Below are 19,745 nucleotides of genomic sequence, written 5' to 3'. Positions count from 1 at the left end.
ACTACTCAGGATGATTTTTCATGAATTTTTGAAAATTGACATAATTCTATTGTATTGACTGTATTGAATTGAATAAAGTACCCTTTAATTTCTGAGGAATTCTACAGTAAATCTGGATGAAACTTGGCACACAGGTACAGTAGGTGTCCCAGAGGGGGGATGTGTTGAAAGTTGTACATCAACTACTCAGGATGATTTTTCATGAATTTTTGAAAATTGACATAATTAAATTGTATTGGCTGACTGCATTGGATACAAGTACCCTTTAATTTCTGAGGAATTCTACAGTAAATCGGGCTGAAACCTGGCACACAGGTACAGTAGGTGTCCCAGAGGGAGGATGTGTTGAAAGTTGGACATCAACTAGTCAGGATGATTTTTAATGAATTTTTGAAAATTGACATAATTGTAGTTTATTGGCCGACTGCATTGGATACAAGTACCCTTTAATTTCTGAGGAATTCTACAGTAAATCGGGCTGAAACCTGGCACACAGGTACAGTAGGTGTCCCAGAGGGGGGATGTGTTGAAAGTTGGACATCAACTACTCAGGATGATTTTTAATGAATTTTTGAAAATTGACATAATTGTAGTTTATTGGCCGACTGCATTGGATACAAGTACCCTTTAATTTCTGAGGAATTCTACAGTAAATCGGGCTGAAACCTGGCACACAGGTACAGTAGGTGTCCCAGAGGGGGGATGTGTTGAAAGTTGGACATCAACTACTCAGGATGATTTTTCATGAATTTTTGAAAATTGACATAATTCTATTGTATTGACTGTATTGAATTGAATAAAGTACCCTTTAATTTCTGAGGAATTCTACAGTAAATCTGGATGAAACTTGGCACACAGGTACAGTAGGTGTCCCAGAGGGGGGATGTGTTGAAAGTTGTACATCAACTACTCAGGATGATTTTTCATGAATTTTTGAAAATTGACATAATTAAATTGTATTGGCTGACTGCATTGGATACAAGTACCCTTTAATTTCTGAGGAATTCTACAGTAAATCTGGCTGAAACCTGGCACACAGGTACAGTAGGTGTCCCAGAGGGGGGATGTGTTGAAAGTTGTACATCAACTACTCAGGATGATTTTTCATGAATTTTTGAAAATTGACATAATTGTAGTTTATTGGCCGACTGCATTGGATACAAGTACCCTTTAATTTCTGAGGAATTCTACAGTAAATCGGGCTGAAACCTGGCACACAGGTACAGTAGGTGTCCCAGAGGGGGGATGTGTTGAAAGTTGGACATCAACTACTCAGGATGATTTTTAATGAATTTTTGAAAATTGACATAATTCTACTGTATTGGCTGACTGCATTGGATACAAGTACCCTTTAATTTCTGAGGAATTCTACAGTAAATCTGGCTGAAACCTGGCACACAGGTACAGTAGGTGTCCCAGAGGGGGGATGTGTTGAAAGTTGTACATCAACTACTCAGGATGATTTTTCATGAATTTTTGAAAATTGACATAATTCTATTGTATTGACTGTATTGGATTGAATAAAGTACCCTTTAATTTCTGAGGAATTCTACAGTAAATCTGGATGAAACTTGGCACACAGGTACAGTAGGTGTCCCAGAGGGGGGATGTGTTGAAAGTTGTACATCAACTACTCAGGATGATTTTTAATGAATTTTTGAAAATTGACATAATTAAATTGTATTGGCTGACTGCATTGGATACAAGTACCCTTTAATTTCTGAGGAATTCTACAGTAAATCTGGCTGAAACCTGGCACACAGGTACAGTAGGTGTCCCAGAGGGGGGATGTGTTGAAAGTTGTACATCAACTACTCAGGATGATTTTTCATGAATTTTTGAAAATTGACATAATTAAATTGTATTGGCTGACTGCATTGGATACAAGTACCCTTTAATTTCTGAGGAATTCTACAGTAAATCTGGCTGAAACTTGGCACACAGGTACAGTAGGTGTCCCAGAGGGGGGATGTGTTGAAAGTTGGACATCAACTACTCAGGATGATTTTTAATGAATTTTTGAAAATTGACATAATTGTAGTTTATTGGCCGACTGCATTGGATACAAGTACCCTTTAATTTCTGAGGAATTCTACAGTAAATCGGGCTGAAACCTGGCACACAGGTACAGTAGGTGTCCTAGAGGAGGGATGTGTTGAAAGTTGTACATCAACTACTCAGGATGATTTTTAATGAATTTTGGAAAATTGACATAATTCTATTGTATTGACTGTATTGAATTGAATATAAGTTTCCTTTAATTTCTGAGGAATTCTACAGTAAATCTGGATGAAAATTGGCACACAGGTACAGTAGGTGTCCCAGAGGAGGGATGTGTTGAAAGTTGTACATCAACTACTCAGGATGATTTTTAATGAATTTCTGAAAATTGACGCAATTGTAGTGCATTGGCTGTATTAGATTGAATAAATGTTTCCATTAATTTCTGAGGAATTCTACAGTAAATCTGGATGAAACTTGGCACACAGGTACAGTAGGTGTCCCAGAGGGGGGATGTGTTGAAAGTTGGACATCAACTACTCAGGATGATTTTTAATGAATTTTTGAAAATTGACATAATTGTAGTTTATTGGCCGACTGCATTGGATACAAGTACCCTTTAATTTCTGAGGAATTCTACAGTAAATCTGGATGAAACTTGGCACACAGGTACAGTAGGTGTCCCAGAGGGGGGATGTGTTGAAAGTTGGACCTCAACTATTCAGGATGACTTTTAATGAATTTTTGAAATAAACATAATTGTAGTGCATTGACTGTATTGCACTGAATATGAGTTTACTGTGATTTCTGAGTAATATTACAGTAAATCTGGGTAAAAACTGGCCCAGAGGTAAAGTAGGTGTCCGAGAAGAGGATTGTGTTGAAAGCTTGGCATCAACTTTTAAGAATGATTTTTAATGAATTTTTGAATATGCAACCAGACTGTCACGATGGCTGTATTGGGCTGTTCCATTGTAATTTGTGTGCGCGCGTGCGTGTGACTGTTCACGCGCGTGCATGTGTGCGCGAGTCTAGGCTTTCAATCAGGATATAAAGCGAAAAGGCGCTACCGTAAAGACTGGTGTAAAAGCGCAAGGAAATTTATGCGGCGGATAGGAGGCGGCTGGCTTGACCGCGGCTCACAAATGACGGCTCACTTTACCGCAGTTGGGGGAGGGCAACCCCAGGGTGAATAATAAAGATTAACAGACCACGTGACTTTCGCGTAGAGCTGGGCGATATAAGATTTTTTCATATCATGACATGTTTTTTTCATTTCAGGCGATAACGATATCTATCACGATATAAGCCAAATAACTATATTTGTAAGATTTAAATGTGCCATTGCTCACAAGTAAAATGTGAAATAATCAGCAGCTTGTTTTTATTTATATATTTATTTCCCATAAGTTCATCCATTAAGCGGACGCGAATGGATGGATGAAGTTCAACAGGGTAGATGTACTTAAGGAACATGAGACTTTTTCAGATAAATAAAGGCAAATATTGCAAACTACACAAAAGGCAGCCGCTAAAGCGTTTAAGTTTCAAAATAGAACAAACGAAACAGACTAAATTGTCAATTCCACTTAGAAACAAAAATATTAATTCTAAAAATAAGTCTTAGTTTGTTTTACAGAAGAACAGACAAAACTGACTAACTTTTGTCAATATCAAATAAACTGAGAACTAAAAGGAAATTATCAATCTCTCCTTGTTGTATAGCTTAGCTTTTCAAAAAGTTTTAACAGTTACTTTAGTCTGACAAAAGCCGAATGACGAATTAGCGCTTCCAGTCAGAGACTGAGGTTACGTCCACACGTACACGGGTATTTTTGAAAACGGAAATTTTCCGTTTTCGTTTTAAAAAATAATCCCGTCCACACATAAAGGCAGAAATGAAGGAAAACGCTGCTATGAACTTGCCAAAGCAGCAGGTGGAGCTAGATTCCTAATCGTGCAGAAATGTTGGCCAATCAGAAGTCTAGAAGCCTCGGTGGGAAAAAGTAAACAAAGCTGGGGCATAGAAGCAGAACCGAGTCGTATGTGTGGAGGGACAGTAACTGTGTGTATATGTAAGCATTTAAACACTGCAGAGAGTAGAATTAACAGTAACAGTATTGTAGAAATTCATTTCACCGAAACAATAACGTGGCGCACAGTGTGACGCATGCACCAGTTTATTGTATTTCCAGACTTGCTTCCGGCACAATTTACAGTGCACGCTACTCTGTTTTTTGTCAGACTTGAAATAGCCGAAATACCTTCACACTACGGAACTTCTATGGCTCTTCCGTTCGACAATCTCTCCGGCATTGGAACCATCATCTGTTTTCTCTTCGGTAACCTTCGGTCACGCTCGGTTGATTTTTCTAGTTGGCACACTCATTTCCTCCATTACCCGGGCGTTACGGTCGCTGGCTGCTTCTCAAACAAATACAAATGTACGGCTTGGCACTTGCGCTGTACGTAACAAGTCACACGACGTGACGCTGTGGCTGTGATTGGTTCGGCTCTGCGCTACTTAATTTGGATTGGCTGACCTCTTTTTTTTTTTTTTTTTTTTTTTTTTTTTAAAGAGGACAAGAGCGGCGAGGTCTATCGCGATAGTTTAATTTCTCTATCGAGTAAAAGTTATATCGCGATAGATATCGTTATCGTTCTATCGCCCAGCTCTTCTTTTGCGCATTGCATGCCGGGAACTCATGGCAAAACATTCCAAGTACCGCATCAAATGCAAGCATTTGTAGCACCGCAAAACGTTCATTCTCCGGTTCCAATAAATTCTTTCTTTTTCTTTGCCCCCCAAAAAAGGTATGTACAAAACAAAGGAGAACAATGTGACCTGAAGTTAATAAACTTCATGAGTGCATACACTCATGAAGTTTAGTAACTTCAGGCCACTGCAACAAGCCCAGGTACGGTTTACCGACGGATGGTTACAGGACCTTGAAATGCACCGGACTGAGGCAATTTTCCCTTAGGATGACCAGGCATCGCGTGCTGGTGATTTAGCAAAACTCACCTGAGGAATCCTGCTTGACAACGCCACATTCTTATAGAACATTTCAAAATTAGCTGCAACACACCTTGTGAGCTGGATTTGAAGTGGGTTTAATAAACACTTTACAATTTGAATGGAAACATGCCAGCCAACACAAGGATCATCTCGGAAATTCGGCCACCACCCTTATATCTTATATACACCATCACAGACACTCTCAAACAAAGAACATTCCACAGCACATCATGCATACCTAAAGGTTCAGTCCAGCTCATCCATGACCTTCTCCCACACTAAGAAACGTTATGACCACCCGTCACCTCCCTTAGAGCAGGATGTCTGGAGCTCTTCCAGTCTACGATGGGTCCACTGTGAGGGTGCAATAACATGGGGCCCACTGGTGATAACATTCTACATGCATGCATACAACTGGTGAACACTAAAGTGAGGAAATAATATTACTATTACTAATGTGATATGATTTATAGGAAAGGAAATGTGCCACTGCAACATGCATAACAGCGCTGGTAAATACACACAGAAATTAACAACTACAAGATTAAGTCTGCATGGCCCACAAGCTCATGCGACCCTAGGATGTTGCTGTCATCTTCCTGCTCCTGGAAAAACATACATACATCTACCCTTTCCTTGTCTGCTTGGAGTAGGTGCAATCTGCGTATCAGTGTCAAGTCAGTGAACCATTTGTCCCCATTATCAGTCCAGTAAGTCCCCATTGCGATGTGGAGAAGCTCACTTTACGATCATTTTCCAGCAACACTATTGTATAGCACTTTTAGTTCCAATCATGCAGGCCTGCTTAACGGACAGCAGACTCTCAAACAAAACTCTCAGTGCACTCCTCAAACATGAAAAGGAAAAAAAAAGAAAATACTACAAAATATAAAAATATGAAAGTCTAGTTTTAGGACTTGCCAAAGCATACTCATCTCCTTAAACTGATAAATCAAACCAAAACGTCTTGACAGGTTCCACTTGGTAAAAGAAAAATGTAGCCGCCAAATAAATCCCCAAAACATTCATCCACCAGCCACACACATTTCACACAACCCTAATGTCCTATTAGATAATAAGTTTATTCCCATGTAACCAGGTGTATGTCATGGTAGAGCATCCCTCACACATTTGAATTTGAATGTATTTATTTAAAAGGGACAGTGCAGTTTGACATAGTCCAAGTACAAAACATGAAACTGATGTAACGGACATAAGTTTATAGCTATTGCAAATTTTCAACAATTGTCCCTTGTTGGGCTTACAATCAAAATAAATACATTTTACCATAAAACATACATTTTCATAAAGCCAAAATACATCGTAAATACAACTACAATTAATAGACAATAAATAAAAATAAAATCATTAATAAAATGACTACATCTCTGATTTTCCTTTAACCAAACTTTAACCTTCAATAGAAAGGATCTGATGTCTGTAATCAATTTGATTTTGGTTGGAAGTGGGTTCCACAGATTGCAAGCCTCTATGGAAAATGCCATCTGACCAAATTTAGATCTGCGATATGATATCTTACAGTTTCCGTTCAATTTAAGAAAACACTGTTTCATCTTGTTCTCTCTATAAACTTCACAAGATGCTTGGTTGAACTTTCCCTCCTCTGAGGTAAACTTTTATTAAACTCTTAATAAACAGTCATGAGTCTCTGCTTCTCACCTTCCGGTGTTACACTCTCAAGACTCCGGGCGGAACACACAGCAATTCCGCTTGCTACATCCCTTTTCTTTTACAAAGACAATGAACTATTCATAAGTTGAGAACTCAGTTTGCAACTGGAACAAAACTTAGACATGACATTTGTTTGTTGGACACCATTTTCTTCAAAAATGAAAATTCTGCCTTCCACTTACTTTTTTTTAGTGTTACTTTTATTCATTTTTTCCATTTTTTTTCTCTTTTCCTTATTATTTTTTTCTTTCCTTCCAAACAAGTAAACAGATCACAAAGCCATAACTCAAAATATTATCGCAGATGTTTTGCTCTGTTCTCTAACCAGTAAACAAATCACAACATATAACTCAAAATGTCCTCACAGATGGGTTTTTTTTTTCTTTTGTCTTTCCTCTGACCAGTAAACAAATCACAACATATAACTCACACACTGCATACATAGTCCTTCAGATATCCAGGTTGTTGTACTACCCGTCCTGACCTGGTAGTGCTGTTTTGTGTGTTCTCTTTGCTCTGTGTCGGCACAGTAATGTTCTGTCCCTCAGGCTGGAGATGTGCTGACATGTCTTTTTTGACCTCCACAGCTCGCCTCAGATGGCGACGATTTCTTCTGAGGACTCTGCCGTTGTCCAACTCCACATCATAGGATCTGTTTCCCAGAGTGTTACACACTCTAGCTTTGGTCCATAAGTTGTGTGGTTCAAAAGGTTGGACTCGCACCAAGTCTCCTGGGTTTAATGTGTCCATGTCCTTCGCTGTCTTGTTGTAGTACTTTGTTTGTCTCTTTCTGTTTTTCATCAGTGCTAACTTGTTGTCAGTCACTTTGGGTTGCAACAATCTGTCTCCTATTGGGAGGAGTGTCCTCGTCCTCCTGCTTAACAGTCTCTGTGCAGGGCTGGTAGTTAAACCTTGTGTTGGGGTGTTTCTGTGGTCCAATAAGGCCAAATATGGATCCTGTCCAGCCAATTTTGCCTTTTTCATGAGTCGTTTGGCAGTTTTAACGGCAGACTCAGCTTTGCCGTTGCTCTGCGGATAGCCAGGTGATGAGGTATGGTGTCGAAATTCCCATTTCCAGCTGAAGTTGGCAAACTCTGTTGAGCTGTACTGGGGCCCGTTGTCAGAAAAAACAATATTTGGGATTCCCTGACGTGCGAAATGAGCCTTTAGTTTCCTAATCACAGTACTCGACTTGGTATCAGGTAGATAATCTATCTCCCAAAAGTTGGAGTAATAATCAACAGTTATTAGGTAGTCCCTACCCTCAAAGTTGAATAAATCTGTCCCAACTTTGGTCCATGGTCTAGTGGTCGGCTCGTGTGGTTTTAGTGTCTCTTTCTGTTGTTTTACATCCACAGACCGACATATGTCACGTGTAGCGATGTACTTTTTGATGTGGTCGTTCATACCGTGCCAGTAGACACAGTCTCTAGCTCTCCTGAGGCACCCTTCTGTGCCGATGTGTGTTGAGTGAATTCCCTGTGTTATATCTGCCTGCAGTGCTTCTGGAATCACCATTCTCTCTCCCTTGAAGACCAATCCATCCTTTGAGCTCAGTTCATCCTGCAAAGATTGGAACTGGGTTATTTCAACAGGTACATCTTTCTTACGGGCCGGCCACCCCTTTTGTATTGTTTTTATCAGTGTTTGTAGTGTGTGGTCGGTTCTTGTCCCTGCCCGTATTCTGTCCATGCTTTCTGTTGAAACAGGTACATAGTCCACCATGTTGACACATTCTGTCTCCAACTCCGTCTGGCTTTTGATGCTATCCTGCAGGTAGGCCCTATTCAGCGTATCAGGAAGTAGCATGTCGCGGCCTGGAACATATGTTATGGTTATATCATATTTTTGCAGCCTTAATAACATCCTTTGCAGTCTCTTAGGTGCATGTAACAGTGGCTTTTTAATAATGTTCTCGAGTGGCTTGTGGTCTGATTGCACTCTCACAAGACGACCATATGTATATTGGTGGAATTTCTCCATCCCAAACACAATAGCTAAGCATTCCTTTTCAATTTGTGCATAACCTCGTTCAGTGAGCGTCAATGCACAACTTGCAAATGCCACTGGTTTTCCATGTTGAGTCAGAGCTGCTCCCAGTCCTGTCTCGCCGGCATCACACTGCAGCGTCAGCTCTTCTTCAGGGCTGTAATTATTATTATTATTATTATTATTAATATTTCAAAACTGGGACTTGTGTTAGTCTTTCTTTCAGTCTTTTAAATGCATCTTCCTGCACGTCTGTCCACTCCCATAGGCTGTCTCTGTGCGTCAGTTGTCTGAGAGGCTCACAGTTGTCTGACAGATGCTTGTAAAACTTTGATAAATAGTTGACCATTCCAACTAGTCTCTGCACCCCTTTTATATCAGTTGGTGCTGGCATCTCTGTGATGGCCCGTACCTTCTCTGGGTCAGCTCTCAGCCCTTCTGCTGTGAGTAGATGTCCGATGTATGGTACTTCCTGTCTTCTAAGCTTGAGTTTTTCCACATTTAATTTGATGTTTCTCTCTCTGCAGCGTTCCAGGAAAAGTCTCAGGTTTCTGTCATGATCCATTTCTGCCAACTCAGTCGTCTCTCCTTTTCCAGTGATCAGGATGTCATCAGCAATGATGTATGTGCCTGGCAGGTTCTCTAACGCTTGCATCAGTTTGCGCTGAAAGACCTCTGGTGCTGGGCTGATCCGCATCGGCATTCTCAGCCAACGAAAGCGACCAAATGGTGTTGCGAATGTCGTGAGATGGCTTGACTCTTCTGTAAGCTTCACATGCCAAAAGCCATGTTTCACATCACAAACTGTGAAAAATTTCGCTTTTGACACATCTGGCAAGATGTCATCTATTGTTGGTAACGGGAAGTGACTACGCTTCAAAGCTTTGTTGAGTGGTCTTGGGTCAATACATATCCTGGGTTTGCCATTTGGCTTCTGCACTGTCACCATCCCACTGATCCAATCAGTCCTACAATCCACCGGTGCTATTATTTGTCTGTCTGCAAGGCTCATCAGTTCCTCTTTCAGTGGTTTCATCATCGACACTGGGACTGTGCGTTTTGGCAGTTTGACGGGCTGCGCTGTTGTGTCGATTTCCAGCTCATATTCACCTTGCAAACATCCATCTCCTGTAAACACATCCTGAAACTCAGGCTTTATCTCTTCCAACAACCATGCGTTTTTCTCTGATGGAGCTGTTGTCACTGAGCTGTCCAAAGCACAGATGTTATCATATTTAACTTGTATTAGCTTCATTTCTTCACTAGCTGTTCTCCCAAGTAGAGGTGTTTTACAATCCTCCTCTACCACTTGGAACTCGACTCTGTACTATTTGTTTTTTCTTGGGTTTGTCAGCTTGACCTTACACTTTCCTAATGGACACAGCCTTGACTTATTGTACATCACAAGAACCTTGTCTGTGTGCTCCATTTTGATGTTCGGGTTCAACAAGTTGATGGGAATAACGTTGCAGGTTGCACTGCAGTCAACTTGAAACTTGACCAGGCTGTTGCCAATCATCATGCCTGCAAACAGCTGCTCTCGTTTTTTCATGTCTGATTCTCTGATCTGGTTCACTTCTACTGCAGTCTGTGTCATAGCTGTGACAGTCATTATGTCCTCACAGGAATCAGAGTCCTGCTCCGTCACTGTGTGGACCTTTTTTCCATTTTCACTCTGTCTGCTTTTACTCCTGCATGCAAAATGATTTTCTTTGCCACATTTTTTGCATTTTTTTCCATATGCTGGGCATTTTGATTTGAGTCTTTCATGTGCTCTTCCACAAAATCTGCATGATATCTCTTTATCCAGTCTTTTTCTCTCTTTTTGTTTTACTGCATGCAGTTCCTCTACAGCCTGTCCCGCTATTGTTTTGTTGTATTCTCTTGAAATCTCCATTGCTCTACAAATATCTAGACATCTGTCTAATGTGAGGTTCTCTTCTCTGAGCAACCTTTCCCTCCAACTGGAGCTGTTCGTGCCACAGACGATCCTGTCTCTGATCAGTGAGTCTTTTAATTGTCCAAAGTTGCAGGTGCTCGCCAGCATTCTCAGGTCCGTAACATATTTATCAATATTTTCTCCTGGAGCCTGATTGCATGCAAAAAATCTGTATCTCTCGACAGTCTCATTAACTTTGGGATTACAGTGTTCATCGATTTTTCTCATCAGCTCACTTACTGTTACCCTTGCCTCAGCTGCCACCATGTTTCATCTTGTTCTCTCTAAACTTCACAAGATGCTCGGTTGAACTTTCCCTCCTCCAAGGTAAACTTTTATTAAACTCTTAATAAACAGTCATGAGTCTCTGCTTCTCACCTTCGGGTGTTACACTCTCAAGACTCCGGGCGGAACACACAGGTAAATGCAATTCCCCTTGCTACAAACACAAATGATTAAAACTCCTAAAACTAAGTAGATTATGTTTCTCTAAAATGTGACAATGATGCCAGGGCTGCACCATTTTGCATAAAATGAGAATCACAATTTTTTTGCTTAGAATTGAGATCACGATTCTCTCACGATTTTCTTTTCCAATATAAATATTTATTGCACTTACTCCGTAATTTCTTTGTGCCTGGGGGAGTTTGACGGGTATGGGGAAGTGCTGTATAAGGTTCCCGTTACTGATGTTTGGGTGGTTGACGGGGACTGATTTTCTCCTGTCACTTTCTTGGCCTTTACAGCTTCGTCATATTGCACTTTATGGTGACGTTTAAGGTGGTTATACAAATTCGTAGTGTTAGCTTGCGGTGCTGCTACTATGGCAAAACACAGCTTGCAAATGATATCTTTTTGACTCTCATCTTCTTTGAAACCAAAAACCTTCCACATGGAGGAACGAGAACCTTTTCTTGGAATTAATGTTACAGTGGGGTTGTCATTCTCACCACCATCAGAGCTTTTCCTCTGCACTCATTGTGGTTTCTCCCCTCCGGCAGTTTCTCTCACGTGCTCTTCGTTGTTTTTTCCCCTTCCAGCTGGCTTCTGTATCACGTGGTATAAGGCTCTGCCCTTGTCATTTGTTGAGCATGAAGAGTGAGCGCTTGTTTTCATGCAGATTATGTCCCGGAGCAAAACGCGGTACAATCGTCATCTTTTTTTTTCTTTTCTTACATCATTGTCATTTGGAAATGAGATTGCACATAAGTATGAATTGAGATCGCGATTTTCTAACAGTTAATTGTGCAGCCCTAAATGATGCCATCGGACAGATTTGACATAGGAGACAGACCTTCAAAATAAAACAGGAAACATGAGACACAGACATGACAATACAAACTTGATAACATAAGACACTCGGCATGAAACACAAAGGGTGAGGAAACTTAAATACAGGGGAAGAAAATAAAAGAGAAATCTAATAACCAAATGAACTTCGCTGACCTAAAGAACTTAAACATAGAACTCAAAACACTGGTTCAAAAGACCCAGGAACGTGACAAATGCATAAATAACTGAGCTGCTGAAGCAGGTATATAGTGCTGAATTAACTCAAAACAATTCAGATTAGCCTTGACCGTCTTAGCAATCTTCTTTACATACTTGTCCAATTTAAGACGTAAATCAAAAATTATTCCTAAAAACTTCTCATCTTACTAAGTGAGTTGAACAAGATGATAAAATCAGAAACACAGGCTTAAAATACCATCTGGTATTCATTGCATTGCATGTGTGTGTATGTGTTAGTAGGATTAAAACATTCTGTGCTTATTAGGGCTGCCACGATTACGTCGACTATCAAAAGCGTCGACGACTGATTTAATAGTCGACGCATCGTTTGAAGCTTTGTAAGATCACAAAAGACGCAGGAATAAGTAGTAGGATTTAAGAGTGTAATAACGGACTGAAACAGAAGATGGCAGCACTGCATGCACAAGGATGCTAGCTGCCGTTAAACCCCGAAGAAGAAGTAGCTCTGTCCCAGAATTCATAGCGCAGCCCAGCTCAGTTTTCAACAATGGTGGCAGCTAGTTGTAATATTACTCTTATTATTCTTTCTGTGTCACAAAATAAACGTTTAACATATTTTCAGAATGTAACTGAATGTATCTGCTCAGTTTACCAAGACACCACATATTTTCAAAAGCGCTCCGACATTTTCGGAGACGTCTGTTGCCCACTAGCTCGATAGCTAGCCGGGGTTCAAGGCTCACTAGAGCCCATGAGAGCACCGGACTCCCGGCAAATCGTTGTCAAACCCACCGCTGTCTTTCACTACTCAGGTTAAACATATATAAGTCACTTAGATAACTTACAAATGTTATTGTTTGGCTTTTTTTTTAGTATTTTATTTGTTCCTGAGTAAATCGGTTTGGCTGAGATTAAAGTTATAGTTTTTACACAGCTGAATAAACGTCAAGCAGACAGCTGATTATCAGAAGCATGAGATGCTCGAGAATATACTCCGGTGTCCCGTTATATTTTAGATAGCAAGGAGTTTATTAAACTTCACCGAAACAATCTGCAAATTTCATTAAAATGTAATAAACTATCATCTTGTCTTTATTTTTACTTAGCACATACTTTAAACACTTAAAGCTGTAAGCTAATGATAGTTATATAAGAGCAGATGCATGCTGGTGCAATAAGCTGTATGTTTTACGTCCAATGGATGCATGATCTGATTAGTCGACTAATCGCAAAAAATATTGGTGACTAGTCGACTATCAAAATAATCATTTGTGGCAGCCCTAGTGCTTATGTATGTCATTTTAATTACTGTCGCCTTTTTCTGAAACAAATCTGTTTACTACACCTTCTTGTTTCAGAAACACCTAAAGAGGAAAGTCTCTATTGTAGTCAAGCACAGCTAAATTCTGCTTGTGAGTTAACCTAGCAAACCACACCGTGTGTTGTTAACACCTTAAACATGTACCTCCTCATGCCACTTCCTCTATGATTTTTGACACCCCTATATGGAGGACAACAAGAGCCACGCACATCAAAATAAAGAATTCTGTGCTTAAATAATGAATTGTAGAATAAATTCTCCATTTGTAAAATAATTCCACATTAACATAGTGAGTTTCGAAATGTTTTTTAAAGTCCTCATTACCATCCTAGGGGAGCTAGGATGGTAATGAGGTGCTTGAAATGTTGTAGGTGGCTGAGTTTATACTGCTACCATTGAGACTGATCGGGACTCCATCTTTGTGGATCTATGGAAGTCCATATATACAGGGTGTAGCATCCCCTGGGTAAAGGTGGTGATGTGCAGGGGGGGTCAGTGGTTTTTCCCTTTCAAGTTCTTGTAGGCAACTGATGACTTTCTTTTTGTAGTTGCTTCTGGGGTTTCACCTTGAAGCTTCATAGGTATTGTTGTCACTGAGGAGTTTAGTCATGTTTATTTGCTCTGCTTCTTTTTGTCAGGGATAAAATACACATATATATACTTTTTGTGTCCAAGCTGAGTAACAGGAGGAGAAGAGTCTGGTGGTGCAGCAGAGGAACAATTTCAGCCATTTGGACTCAGCTCAGCCACTACAGAGGAAACAATGTCTTCAACACAAAAGGTAAGAAAAACATCACAGTTACACTGTTATTGAAACTGCGTGCACAGCTGGTTGGTTTTTAAAAACCTGTTAACAGCAGCTTTATCTTTTCCATCCTGGGCTCCTCCATATATACAGAATCTACATTCACAACCAAAAACCACAGAAGTTACAAGAAAATACAAAGATCATATTTTCTCTACACACATTGAAACAACAATATCATCAGTCGAACTCAGAATTTTTTTTGAAGTAAAAGAGTTTCTTTGATGATCAATATTTCTTCAATAATGTCATTTTCATTACAACTCTCTTTGTAGCACATCATTGTAATGTGATAGTATTACCAGAAGGTGGTGGTAACACACCAACAATGTGTTTTTTTGACATGTCTGATTCCACCAATGGAGGGAGTTTCAGTTTGTTCCACGACTGCATTTCACACACTGCCTGTGTTTGTATCTCTGTCACTGCAGGACCAACATGGAGCGAGAAGTCAGCGCTCTCAGGAGGCCGACAAACCTCACAGAAGAAAGGGAGAGAAAACCTACAGCTGTGATGAGTGCGGGAAGGATTTTACCCGGGCTGGAGACTTAAAAAGACACCAAGTCATCCACAGTGGAGTTAAACCTTACAGCTGTGACTTGTGTGGAAAGTCTTTTACCCACGCTGGAAACTTAAAAAAACACCAACTCATCCACAGTGGATTTAAACCTTACAGCTGCGACTTGTGTGGAAAGTCTTTTACCCAGACTGGACACTTAAAAAGACACCAAGTCATCCACAGTGGAGTTAAACCTTACAGCTGTGACTTGTGTGGAAAGTCTTTTACCCACGCTGGAAACTTAAAAAAACACCAACTCATCCACAGTGGATTTAAACCTTACAGCTGCGACTTGTGTGGAAAGTCTTTTACCCAGACTGGACACTTAAAAAAACACCAACTCATCCACAGTGAAGTTAAACCTCACAGCTGTGACTTGTGTGGAAAGTCTTTTACCCAGGCTGGACACTTAAAAAAACACCAACTCATCCACACTGGAGTTAAACCTTACAACTGTGACTTGTGTGGAAAGTCTTTTACCCAGGCTGGACACTTAAAAACACACCAACTCATCCACACTGGAGTTAAACCTTACAACTGTGACTTGTGTGGGAAGGATTTTACCTGGGCTCTAACCCTAAAAAAACACCAACTCATCCACAGTGGAGTTAAACCTTACAGCTGTGACTTGTGTGGAAAGTCTTTTACCCAGGCTGGAAACTTAAAAGCACACCAACTCATCCACACTGGAGTTAAACCTTACAGCTGTGACTTGTGTGGGAAGGATTTTACCTGGGCTCTAAGCCTAAAAAAACACCAAGTCATCCACAGTGGAGTTAAACCTTACATCTGTGACTTGTGTGGAAAGTCTTTTACCCAGGCTGGAAACTTAAAAACACACAAACTCATCCACAGTGGAGTTAAAGCGTACAACTGTGACCTGTGTGGAAAGTCTTTTACCCATGCTGGAAGCTTAAAAACACACCAACTCATCCACAGTGGATTTAAACCTTACAACTGTGACTTGTGTGGAAAGTCTTTTACCCAGGCTGGACACTTAAAAAACCACCAAATCATCCACAGTGAAGTTAAAGCCTACAGCTGTGACTTGTGTGGAAAGTCTTTTAAATTTCCACATCAGCTGAAAAAACACCAACAGATCCACACCAGAAAGTAACTCTACAAGTGCAGTTACTGTGAGGATGTATTTAGTTTTTTATCTTGTAATTTTAACCTGATTGTTTGGAACAAATATGATCAGTAAACTTATGGAGTTATACTGAATGAACTGTTTGGAAAAATGAAGACTCATTTTCACTCAGTAAGCTGAGTGTTATAATGTAAACAGTAAAATGTAATTGGACGTTGGCAGAGATGCTCTTTGTTTCAGGCGACGTTCAGGATAAAAACGTTGAAGGAATTCCCTGACTTACAATGTCTTTGTTTAGAAGTGGAGCGACGCACATGGATCCATTTCTCAACCCTGTCGTCACTGTGGTGGTGGGAAAGAGTTTCTCTGTGATCTTTGTGGAAAAACTTCCAATCATCAACGGGACCTAAAACCACATCAACGTAGACACACTGGAGACAAAATGAACTACTGCAAAGAATGTGGGAGAGGCTTCCACACACCAAATACATTAAAATACATGAACTCTTCCACAGTGGGGTCAAAAAGCACATCTGTGACCAGTGTGGGTCATCCTTCACCACTGGAAATAAGCTCAATGAAAAAGCATAAGGGAATCCACACAGGAGAGACACCATACAAGTGCAGACACTGTGACAAAAGCTGGTCACAATCAGGTCATCGTAACAAACATGAACGTACACACATGGAGGTGAACTTCAGCTGTGACCAGTGTGACAAGAGCTTCAGGAATCTCAGTTCATACTCCGAACACAAACGATCCCACGCTGTAAATAAACTGTTTCACTGTTACCAATGTGCAAAAACCTTCACTTCATTATCTGCTCTATGCAAACATCAGCCTGATCATGCAGGACTGAAATCACTGGATCACAATGAATCTGAAGAGAGAGAAAGATCCTCTTCTGGTTTCAGGCTCAGACTTAAAAACCTTGAGATCAGGCTCCACAGAGTTCAGATGGAATCTCCTGTAAAGAGTGTCAGCTGATGTCACACTTGGATCTGATGAGGTAGCTCTGATTTCTGGAGCTGCAGTGAATAATCCTGAATGTTACATTTAGGAAGCTGCATGTATAGATATGCATATCAATTTTATTTTTTTTTCCTTTGAGGGATTTTAATTCTCTAAAATGTTATCGCTGTTACATTTTATTCTTTGTTTATTAGGACACAGTAGTGTTTAGTAGTTGTATTCATTTTATGTGTTACCTAAGTTAAATTTCAATCCTTCCTTCATATTTAATCTTTTGCTGTGGTAAAATCTTCTCTTAAATCATTTTCTCCCAAAACTACAAATGTTTTCACAGCAGTTGCTCTTAAAACCTCCAAAATGAACTAAATCTGTCCACCAGCTTTGAAACAACACCTGCTGTGACTTTATGTCCAGAAAAAAGAAACTCAAGCTAAACTGGTTTTGGGCTGTATTTCCATATAATACCAGTTTGTACCTGAAGATGAAGCAGTGAGTCAGTGTAACCTTTATTTAATTAGGCAAAGACCACATTCATATTCACAGTGGCAGCAAAGAAATGTTGAAAGTTATAAACAGCAGCACACATCAGGACCAATTTAAAGATCACAGGTGACTACTTTTACTTAATTCAAATTCCTTCAAATTTTGGCTTCTCCTTTCACTTTAGTGTATTTACTGTATCCTTGAAGTCCACATGTTGTTTTTTAATGACTTCATTTTGATCCACATGTTCTGCAGCTGTTTCCCTGTTGATTTGACGTTTGTATTATGAAATCCTGATAATATTAAAGTGTTAGTTATATTTGATGAACTCTGTGTAAAGTTTGTGTTATTAAACAGTTTGGTGTGAAAATGAAGAAATTGTCTCAGAACAAGTAGTTTGAGCTCTGATTTCAGATTCAAACTAATTTAACTGTTTTCAGTGGTACATGTGGAGGTTTATCAGAGGAGGCGACTTGGCTGTTCTCCACTCACACAGAACAGGGTTCCTGCAGCTAATTAAACACTCTGAAATGATCTTCAAGGACCAAAATATTTGATTTTTCTCAAAAACGTGCTGTGGGCATGACGCTTTTAGAGCGTGTGTTTAAGATGCATTGTGATTAACATCTCACACATTCCAATAAAGCAGATGTTCCTGCATTGCAACAGCGCTTTGCAGATGTGTTCTCCCCCTTGCCCGTGTGCACGACTCTCATGGAGCACCACTTTGAAACACAGCTGATTGGCAGATTCCCTTGTCTGCAGAGTCCAAAGACAAAAACGGCCTCCTCCACTCTGTGTGGTTCGTACCAATTCGTCACACTTCCGTTTGGCTTGTTTGAAGCCCCGGCCAGTTTTCAGCACTTCCTGTAGCAATAGCTGTGTCCTCACACTGCATATGCTGTTTCTTACCTGGATGATGTCATCATTCATAGTGATACCTCAGTGGAGCATGTGCAGTGGTTGGTCACAGTCCTGGATTCCCTGAGGCAGGCAGTGCTGATGGCAAACCCGAAGAAGTGTGTGGTTGGAGGGAGGTACAGAGTTTTTTGGTACAATTTTGAGACCCCATTTGGAGGCTGATTACACCACAGCGACGTGATGAAGGCTGTCCCAATTCCAAATGCGGCCGGAAATGCGCACTTCATTTCCCCGGACTTGAAGGAGTCAGGTGTATCATTCGTGGACTACAGGAGGAATGCTGACCCACATCCACCCATCCACATTAAGGGGACAGCTGTGGAGCGTGTGAGCAGCTTCAAGTTCCTGGGAGTCCACATCTCCGAGGATCTCACCTGGACGACCAACTGCTCCAAGCTGGTCAAGAAGGCTCACCAACGCCTCGTCTTCTTGAGGACTCTGAGGAAGAACCACCTGTCCTCAGACATCCTGGTGAACTTCTATCGCTGCACCATCGAGAGCATCCTGACCAACTGTATAACAGTCTGGTACGGGAACTGCTCTGCCTCGGACCGGAAGGCGTTGCAGAGGGTCGTGAAAACTGCCCAGCGCATCGCCGGAGCACCACTTCCTGCCATAAAAGACATCTACAGGAAGCGGTGTCTGAAAAGGGCTGGGAAAATCATCAAAGACCCCAGTCACCCATCACATGGACTCTTCACCCTCCTGCCCTCTGGGAGGCGCCACAGGAGCCTCCGGACTAAGACCACCAGGTACCGGAACAGCTTCTTCCCCACAGCTGTCAGACTCCTGAACTCTGCCTCCTGACATCTGACCCACGTTAAACTCATGGACTGAACATACACGCACACACAATGGACAACTGTACCCTCAAACACACAATAATAACATGGACTGAACCACCACTCACAACCACTAGCACTTTATATAGCCTCTGTAGGAATTATATCTCACTTATCTTAACTGCACTACTGTATAGCTCTGTGTAAATAATCATTCTGTACATTCGATAATTTTTAACCCTGCAACTGTTTGCAGCTTGCATAGTTCCCATTTCTGTATAGCTGTATATCTCAGATTTCTGTAAAGTTGTTTATTTCATATTCTGTATAGTTTTTCATATTTTTATCCTGTTCATAGCCTGTACATAGCTTGTACTCACTACAGCCTGTACATACTTATAGTTATAGAATATTCACAACATACTTCATACCATGTACATTATAACATAATAGACCCATTTCTGTAATATACTCACATATCTATATTATTGCTAATATATATTGTAATATATCTATATCACTAAAGCACTTCTGGATGGATGCAAACTGCATTTCGTTGCCCTGTACCTGTGCATGTGCAATGACAATAAAGTTGAATTCTATTCTATTCATTCGTGGCGCAACATATCCCAGAATTCATAGCGCAGCCTTTACTGTGGCTAATAAAAAAAAAGGCAGATGGCAGAAGCATGGTGGCT

At 40.6% G+C, this 19,745-nt stretch overlaps 1 protein-coding gene across 2 annotated transcripts in view; it reads left to right on the top strand.

The window, feature by feature from the left end:
* LOC147333997 (uncharacterized) overlaps window positions 1-16,346 on the top strand; it is a 118,148-nt gene extending 101,802 nt beyond the window's left edge. For both annotated transcript variants that reach the window (XM_086286547.1, XM_086286546.1), the window contains exons 2-3: window positions 14,110-14,215; window positions 14,671-16,346. In XM_086286547.1, coding sequence (XP_086142673.1) covers window positions 14,198-14,215; window positions 14,671-15,915 — 1,263 coding nt within the window. In that variant the 5' untranslated portion in view covers window positions 14,110-14,197 and the 3' untranslated portion in view covers window positions 15,916-16,346. The remainder of the gene's footprint in view (window positions 1-14,109; window positions 14,216-14,670) is intronic.
* The last annotated feature ends 3,399 nt before the right edge of the window (window positions 16,347-19,745 follow it).

Source organism: Aulonocara sp. 'chitande type north' Nkhata Bay, linkage group LG3 (assembly GCF_057382095.1).
Source record: "Aulonocara sp. 'chitande type north' Nkhata Bay isolate Kocher_YH1m ecotype deep benthic linkage group LG3, A_spYH_male_GT1.1, whole genome shotgun sequence".
NCBI lineage: Eukaryota > Metazoa > Chordata > Actinopteri > Cichliformes > Cichlidae > Aulonocara > Aulonocara sp. 'chitande type north' Nkhata Bay.
This window is presented reverse-complemented; position numbering and strand designations above follow the sequence as displayed.